Source organism: Chrysochloris asiatica, unplaced genomic scaffold, assembly GCF_000296735.1.
Source record: "Chrysochloris asiatica unplaced genomic scaffold, ChrAsi1.0 scaffold00009, whole genome shotgun sequence".
NCBI classification, from domain to species: Eukaryota; Metazoa; Chordata; class Mammalia; order Afrosoricida; family Chrysochloridae; genus Chrysochloris; species Chrysochloris asiatica.
The window spans coordinates 15,502,628-15,519,951 of NW_006408527.1; the positions used below are offsets into that span (position 1 = coordinate 15,502,628).

A 17,324-nucleotide genomic window follows, 5' to 3' on the forward strand; every position below is an offset into this window, starting at 1 on the left:
ACCAAGGCTGCAATCTTTACGGATGGTGGATTCCAGCAGCTAACATTTCGGTTAGCATCTGAGTACTTAACCACTGTGCCACCAGAGCTCTTGTTTGAAGGGTCTCTCGTTTTTTCTTTATGCACTGAGCCTTGCAAATTATGTAGCAGATCTGACAAGTACCTTTGCCATAGAGAGAGAGTGTGGCAAGGAATAACACCAGGAATAACTCCCTTTCATGGGTGAAAAGTTAAGCAAAGCCAAGAACTCCTGAATTTTTAAATGGAAATTGTGTATTGTCACTGACCAGCTGCAGGACGCTGGCTAGGTTTTCTTAACTCTAAGTTGGGTTGGGGTGGGAAGACAAGTACTGTTTTGGCCTCCTCTCCAGTTCAGACACTGACTCAATGATCTCACTTTTCCTCTTAAAATATGACTTAGTGTAGGTGACTAGCAACCAATTTTGGTAATCTGAATTCTTTCAGACTTAGGAAACTCTCCATTCTTCCCAGGCCAGAGAAGGGTCTCCCCCTAGTGCCTGCTAGGGGAATCTTCTCTTCCTTTTTGTTTTCCTTTTGGAGGTAGTTTTTAGGTAATATCTAAACATTCTAGAGTTCATAAGAAATTCCCAGCCTGCTTTGGTTCATGACTTTCCCCTGCTACTTATTACCCTAAGGAGCTCTGGTAGTGTAGTGCTTACAAGTTGGGCTGCGAACCTCCAGGTCAGCAGTTCAGAACTACCAGCCATGCGGCAGAAAAAAGATGAGGCTTTCTGCTCCCGAAAAGATTTACAGCCTTGGAAACCCTGTACAGGGTTGCTATGAATCGAACCAATTCCACGGCCACATAATTGATCATCAGCTTATGATCCTAGAGCCCTCTGACTTTGCAGAAAACATTATTGCTGGGTCTCACCCCCAAACCAAAACCAAGCCCACTGCTGCCCAGTCAATTTCAACTCATCGTACCCTGTATGACAGAGTAGAACTGTCCTATAGGGTTTCCATGGTGTAAATCTTTGCAGAAGCATTTTCTCCCATGGAATAGCTGCTGTGTTTGAACTGCCAACCTTTCAGTTAGGAACCAAATACTTGACCCTACACCACCAGGCTTCTCACCAGGAGGCACAAAATTCTCACCTTGCCAAGTGGTATCTGGGTAGAGGGGAAGAATGACCCATAGAGGCATAGAGGTCAACCCCTCAGAGCTACAAAGCTGAAGGCAGCTGAGATGGAGAAGTGTAAACCATGACTCACCACCTCTCTACCTTCCTCCTTTCCTTTCCAAGCTCAGAATCTTGCTTTCTTTACCTTGGTGGTTTCAGATTTTGACCTGCACCACACTCCTCTAGAGGCCTTGTAAAACCACAGATGACTGGGCTCCCTCCTCAAAGTTTCTGAATCAGTAAGGCTGGTGCTGATCCCACTTTGAGAACCACTGTTCTAGACCTAAAGAAGTGGTAAGAGAATGGGCTTCTCTTGTCTTCTTCATGGGCAGGTGAAATTCAGTACAACATGACTGAGAAAACCCAAGGTTAGGAAGCAATGGGGGTGGGGGTGGGGGAGCAATTCCTGGATGCTTTCTGCTGAATGTATAAAAGCAAAAAGTATAACTTGCCTCTTCTATTCCTCCCCACACATCCCTTTTCTTGCAAGCAGTTCTCTCAGGGTTATTGCAGAAACTTGTATTGCATATAAATATCTGCCTGCATCCACCCTCTCTTTTCCAGCTATCACCATAGGCTCAAAACTCAGTCCTTCCCAAAAGAGCAGTGGGCTGGGTAAGTCCAGGGTGTGGTCCCAGCTCTGGGAGGCAGATTGGAGTGGCAAGAAACAGGGATCTGGTACATTACTGGAGACCAGTTTTGAAATGTCATTTGTGAAATAGTTGCCAACAATCGCCACTCTGTCCACCCCTACCTACAAGCATGGTTTTGGGCCGTTTAGGCTGATTAAGTTCCAAGAGAGTGTGCCCTGGGAAGCTCAGCCCTTTCTGGAAGAATTGGGCATAAAACCCTTCCCAGTTCCTTCACTGTAGAGGCAAGCACTGTTGTTTGTTTTCCTGCTGAAGCCTGATTTCTGAGCAGCCTTGCCTACTCCCATCTGGATGGGGGAGGGAACTAGCAGAATCAGGACTTCTGGGATGGGAACAGAGATGAAAATGGAGATAGCATAACTTCATGTAACCAATCAAAAAAAAAGTTTATTAAGCTTATCTTAAGGTTCATCTCCCAGATTCAAGAAATTGAGGTTGGGGAGGTAACTTCCCCATTACCTCCACAGGAAGCTTCTCACTGGGACTTGGCCCTCCTGATACCATCTCAACCCACCCCTTGCCCCCTTCTTTCCTGAAGCAGCATACTCTCTCTCTTACTGTGTATGGGCACACTGTAAGTAGCAATTCATTCCTCCTTGCCCAAAGGAAAAACCCCAACCCAACCAAAACCAGTGCCATCAAATCGATCCTGACCCATAGCGAACCTATAGATCAGAGTAGAACTGCTCCTCAGGGTTTCTGAAACTGTAAATCTTAAGGGAGCAGAAAACCTCATCTCTCTCCTATGGAGAGGCTGGTGGGTTTGAACCACCAACCTCACGGCTAGCAGCCCCATGCCTAACCCACTGCCCATGGGAAAAGTACTAACTAAACTCTAGTGTCGTTAAAAAATCAGTCCATTGTCTGTGGTAATGTCTGATGCCTGAACTTAAATAATTTTTTTCTTCAATCAGCCTTTGGCCATCCAAGCCAGAAGGCTAAGAACTCAGCTGAGACACCTCCACTGGAAATTTTTCCTCTGTGTTGATAGACCCCTTGGCTCCGAGCCATGGACTTTAACTGTGGGTGACTCACTCCAAGCAGAGTGGGTGTACAGTTTTTAATTTCCCCAAGGGGAAAGACTACAGCAATGAGTTGTGAGTGTGGACAGTGTGTGGGCAGGGATACTACAAAGTGCTCCCAGAGCATGTTGGTTTCCCCATTGGTGAGTTGTTTCAAGAACTGTACCCAAGTCCACAGTGAGTTCCATAGTCGGAAGGAAAAGGGAAGGACGATATGTGGTCAAACTATTGCTGGGGAAGTTTTGAGGCATTTTAAATCACCTGAAATCCCCAGAAGCTTTAAGGGGACTTCCCAGTGGTTCTAACAGCTGTACAACTGTCCCATGGGAATCGTGGTCTATCATCAGTCAGGACAGGCTAGGTTACGCTGCAGTAAAAAGCAATCCCCTGCCCCAAAGCTGTGTGTCTCTGAAATACAGAGACTTTGTTCTCATCCTCATGACACGTCCTTTGCAGCTTGGCTGGGGACCTTCACTCACAAAAGTCACTCAGGGCCCATGTCTAATGGTGTTAGCCACTGTGTCAGAGGGAAATTGAGAATCCTGGAGTCTCTGAGGTTAAGTGCTGGACTAGTAGCCAAAAGGCATTCTGCTTCCAAAGGGCCATAACCATAAAAACCCTATGGAACACAATTCTACTCTGTAACACATGATTGGCCACGATTTGGAATCAACTTGATGACAACTTAATGACAGCTGGCTTGCTTTTGATTGCAGGATCCCACATCAGCATTTGAAAGCTCTAGCCACAAGTTCATGTTGCAACCATCTAAGGAGCAACCATTGGCTTGCTTAGGTACAAAGAAGGATAAAAATTGAAGACACATGGCAACAATTAGTGCAGTGGACTAATATGGACTATGGAAAACATCAGTCTCCATGATCCTGAGCCCAGAAGAACTAAATGACAGCCAGCTACCACTGCCAACTACTCTGAAAGGTATCACATTAGAAGGTCACCTGAATAGAGTAAGGAGAAAAAATGAGGAACAAAACTCAAAATCATATTTAAAAAAACAGGTTTACTGGTTAGAGACTGGTTGTTGTTGTTGTTATGTGCCATGGAGTTGACGCCGACTCATAGCGACCCTGTACAGGGTTTCCGAGGCTGTAAATCATTAGGGGAGCAGAAAGTCTCATATTTCTCCCACGGAACAGCTGATAGTTTTGAACTGCTGACCTTGCGGCTTGCAGCCAGACTGGTAAAACCCTCAAAACTGTGGCCCTTAGTCACCCTTCAGGTCTGGAAGTGAACTCACCCGCAAGGCCCAATTTTCAGCCAAACAATAGATCTTTAAGGATACCAGTAACACTACTGAGATACTCCATACCGTGTACACTAGCCAACCATTTGAGAACAAAAGGACAGCATTTACCCAGTTCAGAAGGCTTAGGAAAGAAGTAGGAATAGAAACAGGAAACAAAGGGAGAAAGCGATATTACATTGTGGGGATTGTAATTAATGAGATGAAACAAAATGTGTATGAATTGTTGAGTGGAAAACTGATCTACTCTGTAAAACTTCACCCAATCCACAATAAAAAGTTAAAGAATAAAAACTCCAATCACTCTTGCTCACAACTCATTGGTTAGATCGAGTTCCATGGTCCCACATTACACCAGGAGAGCAAGATGTGCAAACTTACGACATGCTCAGAATGAGAAGAAAACTGGAAATGCTTGTCAGAAAGTCCAGTGACCACTGAGATGTCCAAGGGCCTAGAGCAATGAATTCTCTAATATCTACTATGTGCCAGGCACTGTTCTAGGCACTGAAAGTGCAACAGTGAATGGATATATGTGCATGACACTTATGTTTCAGTGGGACACTTCATACAGTATACGTGTAATACAATGTCAGCCCATTGTAAGTCCTATGTTGAAAAGGAAAGCATATTGTTGTTGTTGTGAAGTGCCGTCGTGTTGGTTCCGACACACAGCAATCTTGTATAGGGTTTCCAAGGAGCTGACCTTGAACTTCAAGCAGCTTTACCCACAGCGCCACACGAGGACTCCAAAAGCATGTTAAGAGGATAGAAAGTGAGAGGGATGAACAGTGAAGCAGAGACCTGCATGGGGGGAGGGAGTAAGTCCCTCGGTGTCTAGCTGAAGGAAGGACTGTCTTAGCTGAGAGAATCACCCCCAAAACTTTATGAACCTGAATTCATTCAAAAGGTATATCCTAGATTACACCCCCAAGGTTCTGATTTAGTGAGTCTGGCTATTCCAAGAGTTTGATTAATCCGAGACACATAGACCACACTTTGAAAAGGCTGGCATATGGACCAGGGCTGTGGGAACTTAGAGTCGGGTGACCTTGTCTACAGACCTGTGAGGAAAAGTGCTCATAGGGGTGCTAACTTCAGGATCACAGCTCTAGGCCTCGTTTCCTTCCTTCGTGGGCAGACGGTGGGTATAGGCAGAGCCTCCTAAAAAAGCCAGCACTGTCTGCTGAATGTTTCAGAGGTCAAGCACACCTAACTTTGCTGAGCTGTGGGGAGGGAGTGTGTCAAAAAAAAACTGCTGGGAATTTAAATGTTTGTGAAAGTCTCTGATAAAATGCCACACAGTATGGAGCTTTCCTCAAGGAACACATACTATGTGGCAGGCACTAGAAACTTAATGGCTTAGTCCTCCTGGTGATTCTGTGCCATGACAAGCATTCCCATTTTACAGATGAGAAAACTGAGGCTCAGAGAAGTCACATGACTTGCTCAAACAGGTATCCCAGCCTGGTCCCAAATCTATGTTGTATGATTTTGCACAGCAGGTATGGAAAAAAGGGTGGTGTTTACAAATCTCTCATCTGGCTTTGGAGATACAGTTTAAAGAATCAGCAGAAGTCCCATTTTTCTCTATCAAAACCCTGTTCAATTTTCAAGGTTTAGTCCAAATGCCACACCCTCCATAAAGCCTTCCCAGAGATGCCTAGATGTGATTCATCTCACCTTGTTCTGGGCTCCCACAAGTTGCTTGCGTGTCTGGTTAATGTTCACATAGCATTTGCCTGCTTCACTTGGGTATTGTTGGTCTTTCTGATCCCAGTGTTAGGCAAATAGAAAGTGCTTATTAAATGTTTAATAAAATGAACTCAGTTGGAGGCCTCCAATCTGTACCTAACTCTTGAAATCCCTTCTATGGCCCTTACTCCAAGGGGGACAGACAAAGACGAAGGACTTGCTTGGTGTAGGGAGTTTGTGTGATACCCATTAACCTCTGGGACTGGTAGAAGTCAAGGGGGTGTCAGGGTCGGAACCGACTCAACGGCACTTAACAACAACAACAAGAGGTCCATTTAAGGCTCTTATACATCAGCAGGGGTGCTGGTCACAGGGTGGGTATCCTGCCTCCACATAAGGCTAGTAAAGCACCATGTCCGTTCCCCTGAGTGTGGGCTTGCTGTGTGTCACCAAACCCCAGTGCTTCCTGGGGAATCCTCAGTCCTTGGCAGTCCTTGGGGACAAGAAGGGCAAACCAGTGTGGGTATATGAGCAGGGGCATGAAGGCTCCTAGCAATGTGTCACCATGTTAGGGGTGGGGAGGGGCTTGTTTTCCAGTGGTTTAGTGATGTCTCCATGGTATTTGTCTCACTTAAGGAATTTTTCCTTCCCAACCTATTTTGCCTACAAGCATACAATAAGTCTGGTTGGTGTGTGTGTGTAGTTTCTTCTTTCTGTGCTGGAAAACCTCAGTTATCCCAGGCAGATTTGTCAGCAGCTTTTTTTCCCCTCTGGCAGAGGGGAGGTTCCAAGCCACAGTCACTTACATTCCAGTGCAAATCCAGCTCTGGGTCCTTCCATGTGGCAGGAATCCATGGAATGGAGTTGGGATGGACCAGGGAGAGCAGAATGGCCTGGATGACCTCACAGGGCTGTCCTGCCCCCATCCCAGCAAACAAGGTGTGTGTGTGTGTGTGTGTGTGTGTGTCCCTTTGTAACTCTTGCTGTGTGTCTGTACTGCTGATCTTCTTTCTGCTCTTTCTCCTCTCTCACCTTCTTCCTCTTTCTCTTTCCCTCTCATTCCCGTCTCCGACTCCCTCCCTCCTTTCCTGTCTCACCTTGCTCTCTTCCTCTCCCTAATGAAAGGTGCAGGAAAAGATCCACATTGCTCCAAGTGGCAGTAATTCTGAGCTTCCAAGGAAAGCAAACTGAAGCTATCTCCAGTCATCCTGACCCACTCCAAACTCCTCCCAGTGGGGCTGCCTGATTCAAGGTCCTCTGTGGGATGAAAGGAAGAGAAGCCAGGAATTACTCCCATTAAGAAATCACTGAAGCTGTTTGGAAATGAATCCAAAATAAGTAATCCCAGCAATCCTTGGAGGCTCCAGTGAGACCTTCCATGAGAGAAACTGGTGATGAAGTAAGAGGGTGGCCAGGCTGTGGTGGACACTCACTAGGTCCTTCTATCCTTAGACTGACTTCCTTGGCCTTGGCTATTGGGTATACCTAGTCTACCATGGCACCCACTGCTCATTGGCCTATGCTGGGCTACTCACTTTTGGAAACTCCAGCTCTGTGTTCACAACCATTTTAAGCCAATTTAAGAATCACCAGGAAAGCATCTCAGCAATACAGATCACTGGACCACACCCTTCCCAACTGAATTCAGCAAGTGGTGGTGTCTCAGGACACCAGAAGGGGACAGTATAGCTCTGCAGCCACAGGTGTGGAGAGAGGTGCCTGGATTGTCTTAATCCTCCCAGTCTGGATCCCAGGCCCTCTGGAGCAGACTGTCCCTCCAGACTGCACAGCTGGGACATGCCCCTGTATCCTTCCAGTTGTTGTCATCAAGTCAGTACTGACTCATAGAATAGGGTTTCCAAGGCTGTCATTCTTTGCTGGTGAGGATCAAAGACCACAGCCTTTAGTATGGGTTGAACTTCAGTGTAAAGAAAACAGAAGTCCTCACCAATGGGCCAATAAATAACATCATGATAAATGGAGAAAAGACTGAAGTTGTCAAAAACTTCATTTTGCTTGGATCAACCATCAACACTCATGGAACCAGCAGACAAGAAGTCAAATGACATATTGCGTTAAGCAAATCTACTGCACAAGACCTCTTTAAAGTGTTCAAGAGCAAAGGTGTGCTTTGCTTTGAGGAATAAGGTGTGCCTGACCCAAGCCATGGTATTTTCAAGACAGTGAATAAGGTAGACCGTAGAAGAATTGATGCAATTGAGTTATGGTGTTGGAGGATAATATTAAAAGTACCATGGGCTGCCAAAAGAACCAACAGATCTGTGCTGGAAGACGTACAGCCAGAGTGCTCCTTGGAAGCCAAGACAGCCAGACTTCATCTCTCATACTTCGGACATATTATCAAGAGAGACCAGTCACTGGAGAAGGATATCATATTTGGTAATGTGGAGGGCCAGAGAAAAAGAGGAAGACCCCCCAGTGAGATGGACTGGCAAAGTGGCAGTAGCGATGGGCTCAGGTGTAGCAACGATTGTCAGGTTGGCCCAGGACCAGGCAGTGTTTTGTTCTGTTGTACATAGGGTAGCTATGAATCGGTACCAACTCAATGGCACCTAGCAACAACAACAACAACAACAACCAAGTGGAAGGTCAGAGAAGAAGAGGAAAATCCCCAAGGAGATGGACTGGCCAGTGGCCGCAGCACTGAGCTCAAGTATAATGATTCTGAGGCTAGCACAGGATTGGGCAATGTTTCATTCTATTGTGCATAGAGTTGTTATGAGTCCAAATTGACTCAGTGACATGTAATAACATCAACAACACATTCTTTGCTTGAGTAGAAAGCCTCATCTTTCTCCTGAGAAGCAGCTTGTAGGCTTGAACCACCTACTTTGTGGTTCATAGTCTAATGCTTATCATACAGAGCCACCATTTTCCTTTAATTAACTCAAGCCAGCATGAGTAATAGCCCTGAAAACTTTTAAGAGGATGTTCACATAAATCTGAATGCTATTCTACACCCTGTGCCCTGTTCCGTCCTACACAGGGACCTCATAATCAAGGAAGTAGGACATTGGGAGGGAAGTCCTCGTATGGTGCTGTAGGCTAATGTGTCAGACTGCAAAGTTGTTTGAACTGCAAGGTCAGTAGTTCAAGCTCACCAGCTGCTCCACTTCTTCCCTGTGTTTCCTGCTTCCATTCCTCCTTCTTCCCTAACCCTTCTGGATTTTGTCCTTGGTCAGTGCTGCCTTTTTTATCCCAAATGGTGTGCCTACCTCACTAGTGTCATTATCCTCCTTATGTTGTTGTTAGTGCCATCTAGCCGGTTCCAATTCATAGCGACCCTGTATAAGGCTTCTAAGGAGTGACTGGTGGGTTTGAACTCCCAACCTTGCAGTTAGCAGTCCAGTGCTGACCTACAGCGCCACACCATTCTTTACAGACATGTCCATGACTTGACTGAAACTTGAGTCACGGAGGTTAAGTTCACTTTCAGACCTGAAAGGGCACCAAGGGCCATAGTGTCAGGGATTCCACCAGTCTATCCAACAGTAAACCTGGTCTCTATTTTTTAGTTTTTTATGATTTTGAGTTTTGAACTGTTTCTTTTCATTTTCATAGTTTCACTAGGAATCATTGCAGGGAACAGAGAGGGACCTTTCAGAGGTTTTCAGAAATGTACAAGGTCCTTCTGGTCCACTGCCACATTTCCTCCTGAGACAGAATCAGAAGCTCTGTAGAACTTCAGATGGGGGGCTCCCCTGTCAGTGGCTTTGCCTAGTATAGGAAAAAACAGATGCCTTTGACTGGGTTGGGTTATTGAGATCATAGTGCCTGGATCAGATCATCCCCCAGAAATCTGCACTTGGCTTTCAGGGATCCCCTGGCTCTTTCACTGAGCCCCACCAAACACATGAGGTCCAGACACAGCCAGGGAAAACCCATTGTGGGACTTTCCTGAAGGGTCACTGAAGAACCAGAGTGTTAGCCTGAGCTTCCTGCAGGCAGAACAGACCAGAGATGGCCCAGTGTCCAGGTATCAAGGTGACAGCTGGCCTTTGAGCTCCAGAATTCAAACCCATAAGCTTAGGTGACCCCATGAGCTTAAGGCTCAAATTGCAACAGGAAGTCACTTAGGTCTGAAGCTAGCAAACAACCACCAGTCATCCTCCTCTGGGCCCTGGTGTTGCACTATAGGATCAGCACTGAACTGCTAACTGCAAGGTTGGAGGTTCAAACTCATCAGCCGCTCCTTGGGAACCCTATACAGGGTCACTCTGAATCAGAAATGACACAACAGCACTTAACACCAGCAGTTTTTCCTAGACAAGCAAAGGAAGTGGAGACGCAAAGGGACTGTCAGATGCCAGCACCCACCTATCCTCACTTCTGGAAGCTGCTGGACAGGAAATGGATGTGGGAATTCTATGAAAATGGGCCAGAAGGATCTCTGGGGTCAACTGTTAAGTATAATGTTGTCTGCATCCTTCAAAGCACATAGTGGGGTTTCTCACTCCCCTACTAGGGCTGCGTCAGTACCCTTGCCCCCACCCCTCCAGACTAGCTGGGTAGTTCAGCTCTGATTGAAAGCAAGTCTGGAAGTACTGGAAAAGAAAGACAAAATTTGCTACAGTTTGCAGAAATTTAGATGCCGTACTTAGACAGCATTCTAGACAAACAGAAAGGATGCTTAAAATAACCTAAGGAATTCTGCTGGTGCAATGGATTCAGTGTTGGGTTACTAACTGCAAGGTCGGTGGTTCAAACCCACCAGCTGCTGCGCAGGAGAAAGTTGATGCCATGTGTTCTGTAAAGATTTGCAGTCTCAGAAACCATAGGAAGCAGTTTTACTCTGTCCTATGAGCTAGAATCAGCAGTGGGTTTAAAATAAACCGTAGTAGTATTCAGACACCCTGTTTCGGATACAACCTGGGTTTTGAACAGTTGGGGTAGGAGGTGGGGCAAAGAGTCAGGCTCTTAGACTGTGGTTCTGAAGTAAAAATCATAAGACACATTCTTTTTCCCCAAGTTTAAGGGCCCTTATACAGCTCCCAGAAGACAGTGTCAGGAGGAGAAAGAGGAAGGAAGACTAACCTTCTGTCACGAAGCCATCTTCCCAGAAATTAGGGTCCATTTCGGGGAGGGACAGGATTCTGAAAAGAATCAGCCCTGGTTCCATTTCCCAGCACGTCTCACAGATGCCCAGCCAGGCCCAGCAGTCTCTACACACACTGAAAGGTGAACCTCCCTGCTCCCAGACACAGTCCAGTGAGAGGCACACAGAAATGGGAAGGAAGGCCATGTTTATTCCACATCTTACAGGCACAGGTCTTTTTGTCTCCTTTAGGCTGTAGACTCACAGGCTGGGCTACCTATCCTGACTGCACAACCTTGGCCCTGACGGTGCTTCAGAGAGAGGGAACAGGGAGGGCACCTGACCTCCACCACCCGCCCTCTCCAACCCCAAGCTCAGCCAGACCAAGGTAGAAGGAAACTAAGTTCTGTGATGCCTGGGGCTGAAAGTGGTAACCCTGCCATATCACAGGATGGACAGAGGGCTGTGTTCAACATGCAACACTTCAGGAGGAAGGAAGACTGATTAGAAAAGCTTGTCTGACCCAGCACCCTGGACACACCAGAGAGGCCTCCTCCCCTGTTCCCTGAGGAATGAATCTCTGTAAACCAAGGGGGGGCCTCTTCTCTCTGCAGCGGGCCTGGTTCCTCTGTAAGGCCAGGGTGACGGAGGGGCCTGGATAAGACACAGAGTCCGGCCCAAGCAGTGGCTGCTGCATTCTGGAACATCCAGGGCTCCCAGGGAGTCCTGAAAGAAGTGGTCCAGGCCCCCAATCCCAGTAGTGCTGCTTCCCAGAGGGAAAGGCAGTGGAAGTAATGCTGTGAATTCTCCAGACGAACATCAGGAGGGAGTAGGCTGAGGAGGTGGGACCAGAACTCGCCCTTGCAGAGTCCCCCCTGTGCAGGAGAGCAGTGTTTGAGGGACTCTCCTGCTTCAGGATGCTGCGTGTACCCCAAGGAGCTCAGGCATCTGGAGCCACGGGGACCCTACTTAACCTGTAAGGACAGGTACAAGTTAGCTTCTCCCCTCCTGGTCAAGAAGCCTGCAGACTGTACCCAGGGCGCCTTGGACGCTGAGCCACTCAAGAGTTCAGCTGTCTCTGGTCAAGTCATTGTACCCAGAAAGGTAACCACTGTACATTAGAACCACCTGGAAGCTTATAAAAGTCCCCAAATCTTGGCTGCCCCTGGTGTCTGCACCTCTTAGAAAAGCTCCCATGGTGACTCCAACAGGTAGACAAGGTTTAAAGGAGGTTAAAGGGAATGGGAAAGCTATTGGTTTAGCTGTTTGGCTGCAGCTCTGGTTAAGGAAGTGAAAATTTCACTCAAATAAAGTTTTGAACGATCTCTAAATAGATTCAATATCACAGCAAGAAAAATTTATATCCGTACTAAAATTAGAACTTCCTGCCCATGAGGACTGGTTTTGGAAAGTCGTTCCAAGAAGCTGTTGAATGTGGCCTCTTTGGGGGCATTTAAGAGGATGGATTCTCCTCTTGCTGGGATGGGGTTCGGAGGAATTGCCTTCCCCTACCCAGGATCCTCTGAAATACTGAGGATCACTCACAAGCTCTCTTCCTGAGTCACAACCTCCTGCCCTAGCATCCCAGAAAAATATGTCCTCTGGGGAACCACAAATCCTAGTGAGCTCTTCTGAAGTGCTTTTGAGTGGGATCGAACCTCCAACTTTGAAGTTAGCAGACAAGCGCTTAATCGTTTGCATCCCAAGACGCCTTGCATACTTCATCTCATTGAACCCCCATGCAACCCCCATGAGGTAGACATTTCTATTCCACAGGGGAGAAAACTGAAGCTCAGAGCCGAACAAATCTCCCAGGGTCACGTGGCTGATATGGAGCAGAGTCAGGATTCAAGCCCTGGTAAAATCTTTTTCCATCAGGCCACTGGCTCCCAAATGCTGGCCCCCAACCAATCAAGCCCAGACTCACTTCCACCCAGTCAAATCTGACTCAGAGTGTCTATGTAGAGGGTTTCAAGGGCTGTAAATCTTTATGGGAAGAGAAGGTGGCTGGTGGCTTTGAACTGCCAACCTCTTGGTTAGCAGTTCACTGCTTATCCCACCGTGCCACCAAGGCTCCAGCCCCCAAGTGGGGCCCATGAAAGGAGACATGTCAGGTAAAGGAGAAGGAGGAGGATGTGGGAGGTATGTGTGTGTGTGTACGTATGTATATAAAAAAGTGAACCTAAACCTGTTGTCATGGAGTCAACTCTGACCCATGGCGACCCCACATGTGTCAGAGGAGAATTGTGCTCCACGTGGTTTTCAAAGGCTGATTTGGTCGGGGGAGTAGATCACCAGTCCTTTCTAACAAAATGCTTCTGGCGGACTCAAACCTCCAGCTTTTAGTCAGCAGTCATGTGCTTAATGGTGTGCACCACCAGTGATACTGTGCATACAAATTAACCCTCACAGCAAGGTCTTTCCTATACCCTGGGATTCTGTCCTTCCTACTCTTTGTGTCAAATGGACTCTCTGAACTGGGACTTCTTAATAACAAAGAGTTTTCCCTTATAAATGTGCTTGCTTAGTGGTAATGTGAGAAGATGACAACTCTGTAGTTTCCAGTTTTCTTTTCTGAAATTCGTTGTTGTTGTTAAGTGCGCCTTCGAGTCAGTTCCGACTCTGTAAAGGGTTTCCGAGGAGCGATTGGTGAGCTTGAACTGCCAATCTAGCGGTTCAAACTGGCCTTGCAGTCTAGTGCATTAGCCTGCAGTGCCACACCAGGTCTCCATTCTGTAATTTACTGGTTCGCAAAATCTGCAAGTCTGAGTCCCGTTGCACTCCACACACCACCCTCTCCACGACCCACACCTGGAGGAGGGCATGGAGTTGGGGGGTGGTCCAGATTCTCTAACACTGTGGGCGGGGGCGGTTCACCCACCCTATCTGGGCTGCGGCCTCCAGGTGTAGGGAATGGAGATGAGGGGGCACCCATTCATGTGAGAACAGTTGTGCAGATTCGAGGAGGTGGCCCGGTGAAGGGTTTTTTTAGCACAGCACCGGGCATCGCAAACAGCACATTCTACAGGGAACTAGCTGCAGCCACCGCCCAGCACTATCATAGGATCCCATCTCTCTGACTGTAACCCACGCCCCAAAAAACTAAAATAAAAAATAACCCACGGCCCCCAAGTGGATTCTGACCCCGACAGACGTACGTTTTACACTATAAATGAAAGCTGCATTTCTGAACAGGGAAGGCTCACTTGTGGACAAGGTCTACGCGTGTCTGATATGATCAGAGAGTGGACACACATCCGCATGCGTGGTGCAGGGACCCAGCCCTTCCTGGACAGGAGGCAGCTCCTTACCGTTGGATGATTCGGTTGTTGTCCTGGAGGTCAAACGCAAGTAGCTTCATCTCCTGGTGAAGCTCTTGCATGCTGCTTGAGGCAGGGGTAAGAGAGGTGACTGAGCAGGTGGTCATGCTGCTCAGACCCTCCACCTCTCCTCCAGGAGCCCCCACCCCTCTCCTGCCCCACATCAAGCAGCCTCTTGATTCCTGCCTCTCAGGCCTGGCAGGAGGCCAGTCCCCTTTGGTCCTAACCAGCACCCTTTTCTCACTGGCCACCCCTCCTCTTGCACACTGGGTACACACACACACCCACACCCACACCCCACCCCCTCTTTGTCACTTACTGCAGAACCAGGTCCTTTGATGCAGGGCTGGGATAAGGGTCTGTGGTGGGTGTTGAGGCCTGAGCCTCCCCTGTTCTGTTCTGGAGAAGCTGATGAGACATCTGGTCAAGGATCTGAGGGAAGCCACATTTTAGTCAGAGGGGATGGTGAGCCAGTCTGGGGGTGGTGGTTAGGGGGTGGGGATGTTGAGGAAGGGTAAAAAGGGTAACAAATGGTCCCCACCCTGCACCCCTGGATCTACCAGAATCATCATGTCTTCCCATGATCCCTTCCATCCCATTCTGGGAGCACAGCTGCATAACTACCCTCTTTTCTTGAATTTCAGGATCCAGACATCCAAGAAGTTCTCCTTTTTTACTAAAAACCCAAACCAAACCAGTTATGCTTCAGAGCAGAACTGTGCTCCAGAGGGTTTTCTTCTGAGATTTCTCTGGGTAGGTTTGAACCACCAATCTTGGTTAACAGCTGAGCACTTAACTATTTGTGCCACCAAGAGTTTCCATTTGTTTTATTACACATCAAAACTCAAATCAACCCAATGCCATTGAGTTGGTTCCAACTTACAGCTACTCTAGAACGGAGCAGAACTGCCCCCTGGCGTTTCTTTATGAAAGCAGACAGCCTCATTGTTTTCCTACAGAGCAGCTGGTGGGTTCCCAGAGCTGAACGTGAATCACCGAATCCCAGTTATACCAAAAGCAGTAGCCCTTCTCTGTCTGTGGTGGCAAAGCAGTGCCCAGTGTGTTGGTCTCCTCACAAAGAGCAGATTAGAAGATCAAGGAGAGTTTTCGTGACCTCTCTCAGCATAGCTTTGGAATCTCCCCTTTCAGTCTGCACAGGGGCTTTTGGAAGAGGTTCTAGAATTCTGGAGCCTCTGTCCTTGTAGTGACCTTCAGCCTGTGATCATCTCCCTTAGCATATGGCTCCGAGGTGAGCTTCATCCATGCTGTGGCATAAATTATTTGTCTTATGGCTGAGTACTGTTCCCATGTATGCACGAACCATATTGTTTATTCTTCCAGAAACATCTTCCACTCAGCCTGCCTTAGAGACCCTCAACCCATAGCCTAAAATTGGTCAAGGTCAGTGGAATGGCCCAAATGCCCCCTGGTACCTGATTGGCCTGGCTCCCTCCGGACCCCTCACCTTGCTGAGACTCTCCTGGGCCCCCTGGGCTTCGGTGTTACAGGCCGCCACAGAGCAGCCAACCAGGCGCAAGTGGTTCCTGGTCTCATGCACCATCCTACGGAGAGCAGACGGAAAGAGATGAAGAGGTAGACTTGGCTCTCGCCCTGGGTCACCTCACAGATGACTTATCCCTGCTGGGTCCCAGTCATTTTCCTCCTTTCTTCCTCTGACCTTCCCGACGTGCCTTCCATTTGCACCCACCCCATTTTATTATGCCAGTGAGCCACTCTGGCTGAGGCTGTGAGGGTCCCATTAGAACTGCAGTGGGGAGCACTGCAAAGGTGCAGTGCCCAGGCTCAGGTCACACTGGTTGGTTGTGATGAGCGAGGTACCAGGTAAGCCTTCCGAGGGATGCAGGACAGCCCACACTGCAGCACCTCAAGAGGTGCACTGCCCACACCACTATTTCCAGTCAGTCACTAAGGTCTCGGCTCTAAGTGTTGGGAGTGAGCAAGAATATTTTCCCCTTTGCACAGGGGGAACCAGGGTCTGTTCTCAACCCTAGCTCCATACTAGGATTACTTGTGGAACTTAATACAATACTGACATCCAAACCCTGCTCCAGACCTATGAATTCAGAATTGGGAGTAGGCTGGGGAAAGACGTGGGGGAGCCAGGCACTATGATTCTAATGTGAGGGGAGGTGAAAGCTAGGGTCTCAGCCACATAACAGCCTGAAGGTCACATGGGCCTCAGAATCCAGCAATGATGAGAAGTGGCCTTCTCATCTCAGGGACCAATATTAATGCAGGCATAGGGGGGAGGGGCTTGGGTATGAAGGTAGAGCCTAATGTTCCTGCAGGGGACAGTGTGAGAGAAGGTTCTGTTTGCCCTGCTTCCCTACACATAAATCAGCACGTCCTCACACCCTACAGAAGGGGTGTCCCAATACAATCAGCTGGGATAGTAAAAAGAATCCAGCATGTAGAGGCAAACCTCCCCATGCATAAGGACTAAGTCTGCTACTTCGTAGCTGAGCAACATGGAGGAAGACCTGTTCTCTGAGCCTCAGTTTCTTCATCTGTGAAATAGGGTGATAACATCTAATTCATAGAGTAGATACTGTGGGATCAAATGAGCTAATTTGTAGGAACCACCCAGCAGTCTGCCTGGTCCACTTTTCCCTTGTCTTCCTTTACAACACCCTCCCTCTCCATCAGAGCTTTACAAAGACCAGTGTTGTCTGAAGCCTGGAAGGACCCAGGCCAGGCTGGGGTCCCTGAGCTCTGGGGAGGGCTGGACAGTTACCTCATGCGCTTGCCATGTGTGACCAGGGCTGCCTGGTACTTCTGTACACGCTCCTCCTGGAACACCTGCAAGAGCCTTTTGGCTAAATGGCTAAAATTCACCCTAAAAAGACAAAGCACGTTAGGCACACGAGCAGCCAGAGACCTGACCAGACAGACCTTGGAGGCCAGGCCTAGCATCTCTGGTGTCCACCATCACCAAAACCCAAACCCTGGGCCCACAGCAGAGACTATGCTTCTGAGGGAGGAGGAGGTGACGTTCCCACACATGAGACACTGAGGCAGGAGGAGCCACAAACCATACATCAACAGAGAGATGTGGAAGGAGGGCCTCGGTCTTCATGTTGAGTCCCCAGAGGGAGAGAGAACAGTTATGGAGAGAGATGGGGGTGGGGTGTGTGTGTGTGTGTGTGTGTGTG

General features: G+C 48.1%; 1 protein-coding gene across 1 annotated transcript in view; it reads right to left on the reverse strand.

Moving 5' to 3' along the window:
• Positions 1-11,771: 11,771 nt before the first annotated feature.
• Positions 11,772-17,324, reverse strand: part of IKBKE (inhibitor of kappa light polypeptide gene enhancer in B-cells, kinase epsilon) — a 28,118-nt gene continuing 22,565 nt past the window's right edge. The window contains exons 16-20 of the mRNA XM_006834211.1: positions 16,907-17,008; positions 15,617-15,713; positions 14,471-14,583; positions 14,143-14,214; positions 11,772-11,805 (exon numbers count right to left, since the gene is read on the reverse strand). Of these exons, the coding sequence (XP_006834274.1) occupies positions 11,772-11,805; positions 14,143-14,214; positions 14,471-14,583; positions 15,617-15,713; positions 16,907-17,008 (418 nt within the window). The remainder of the gene's footprint in view (positions 11,806-14,142; positions 14,215-14,470; positions 14,584-15,616; positions 15,714-16,906; positions 17,009-17,324) is intronic.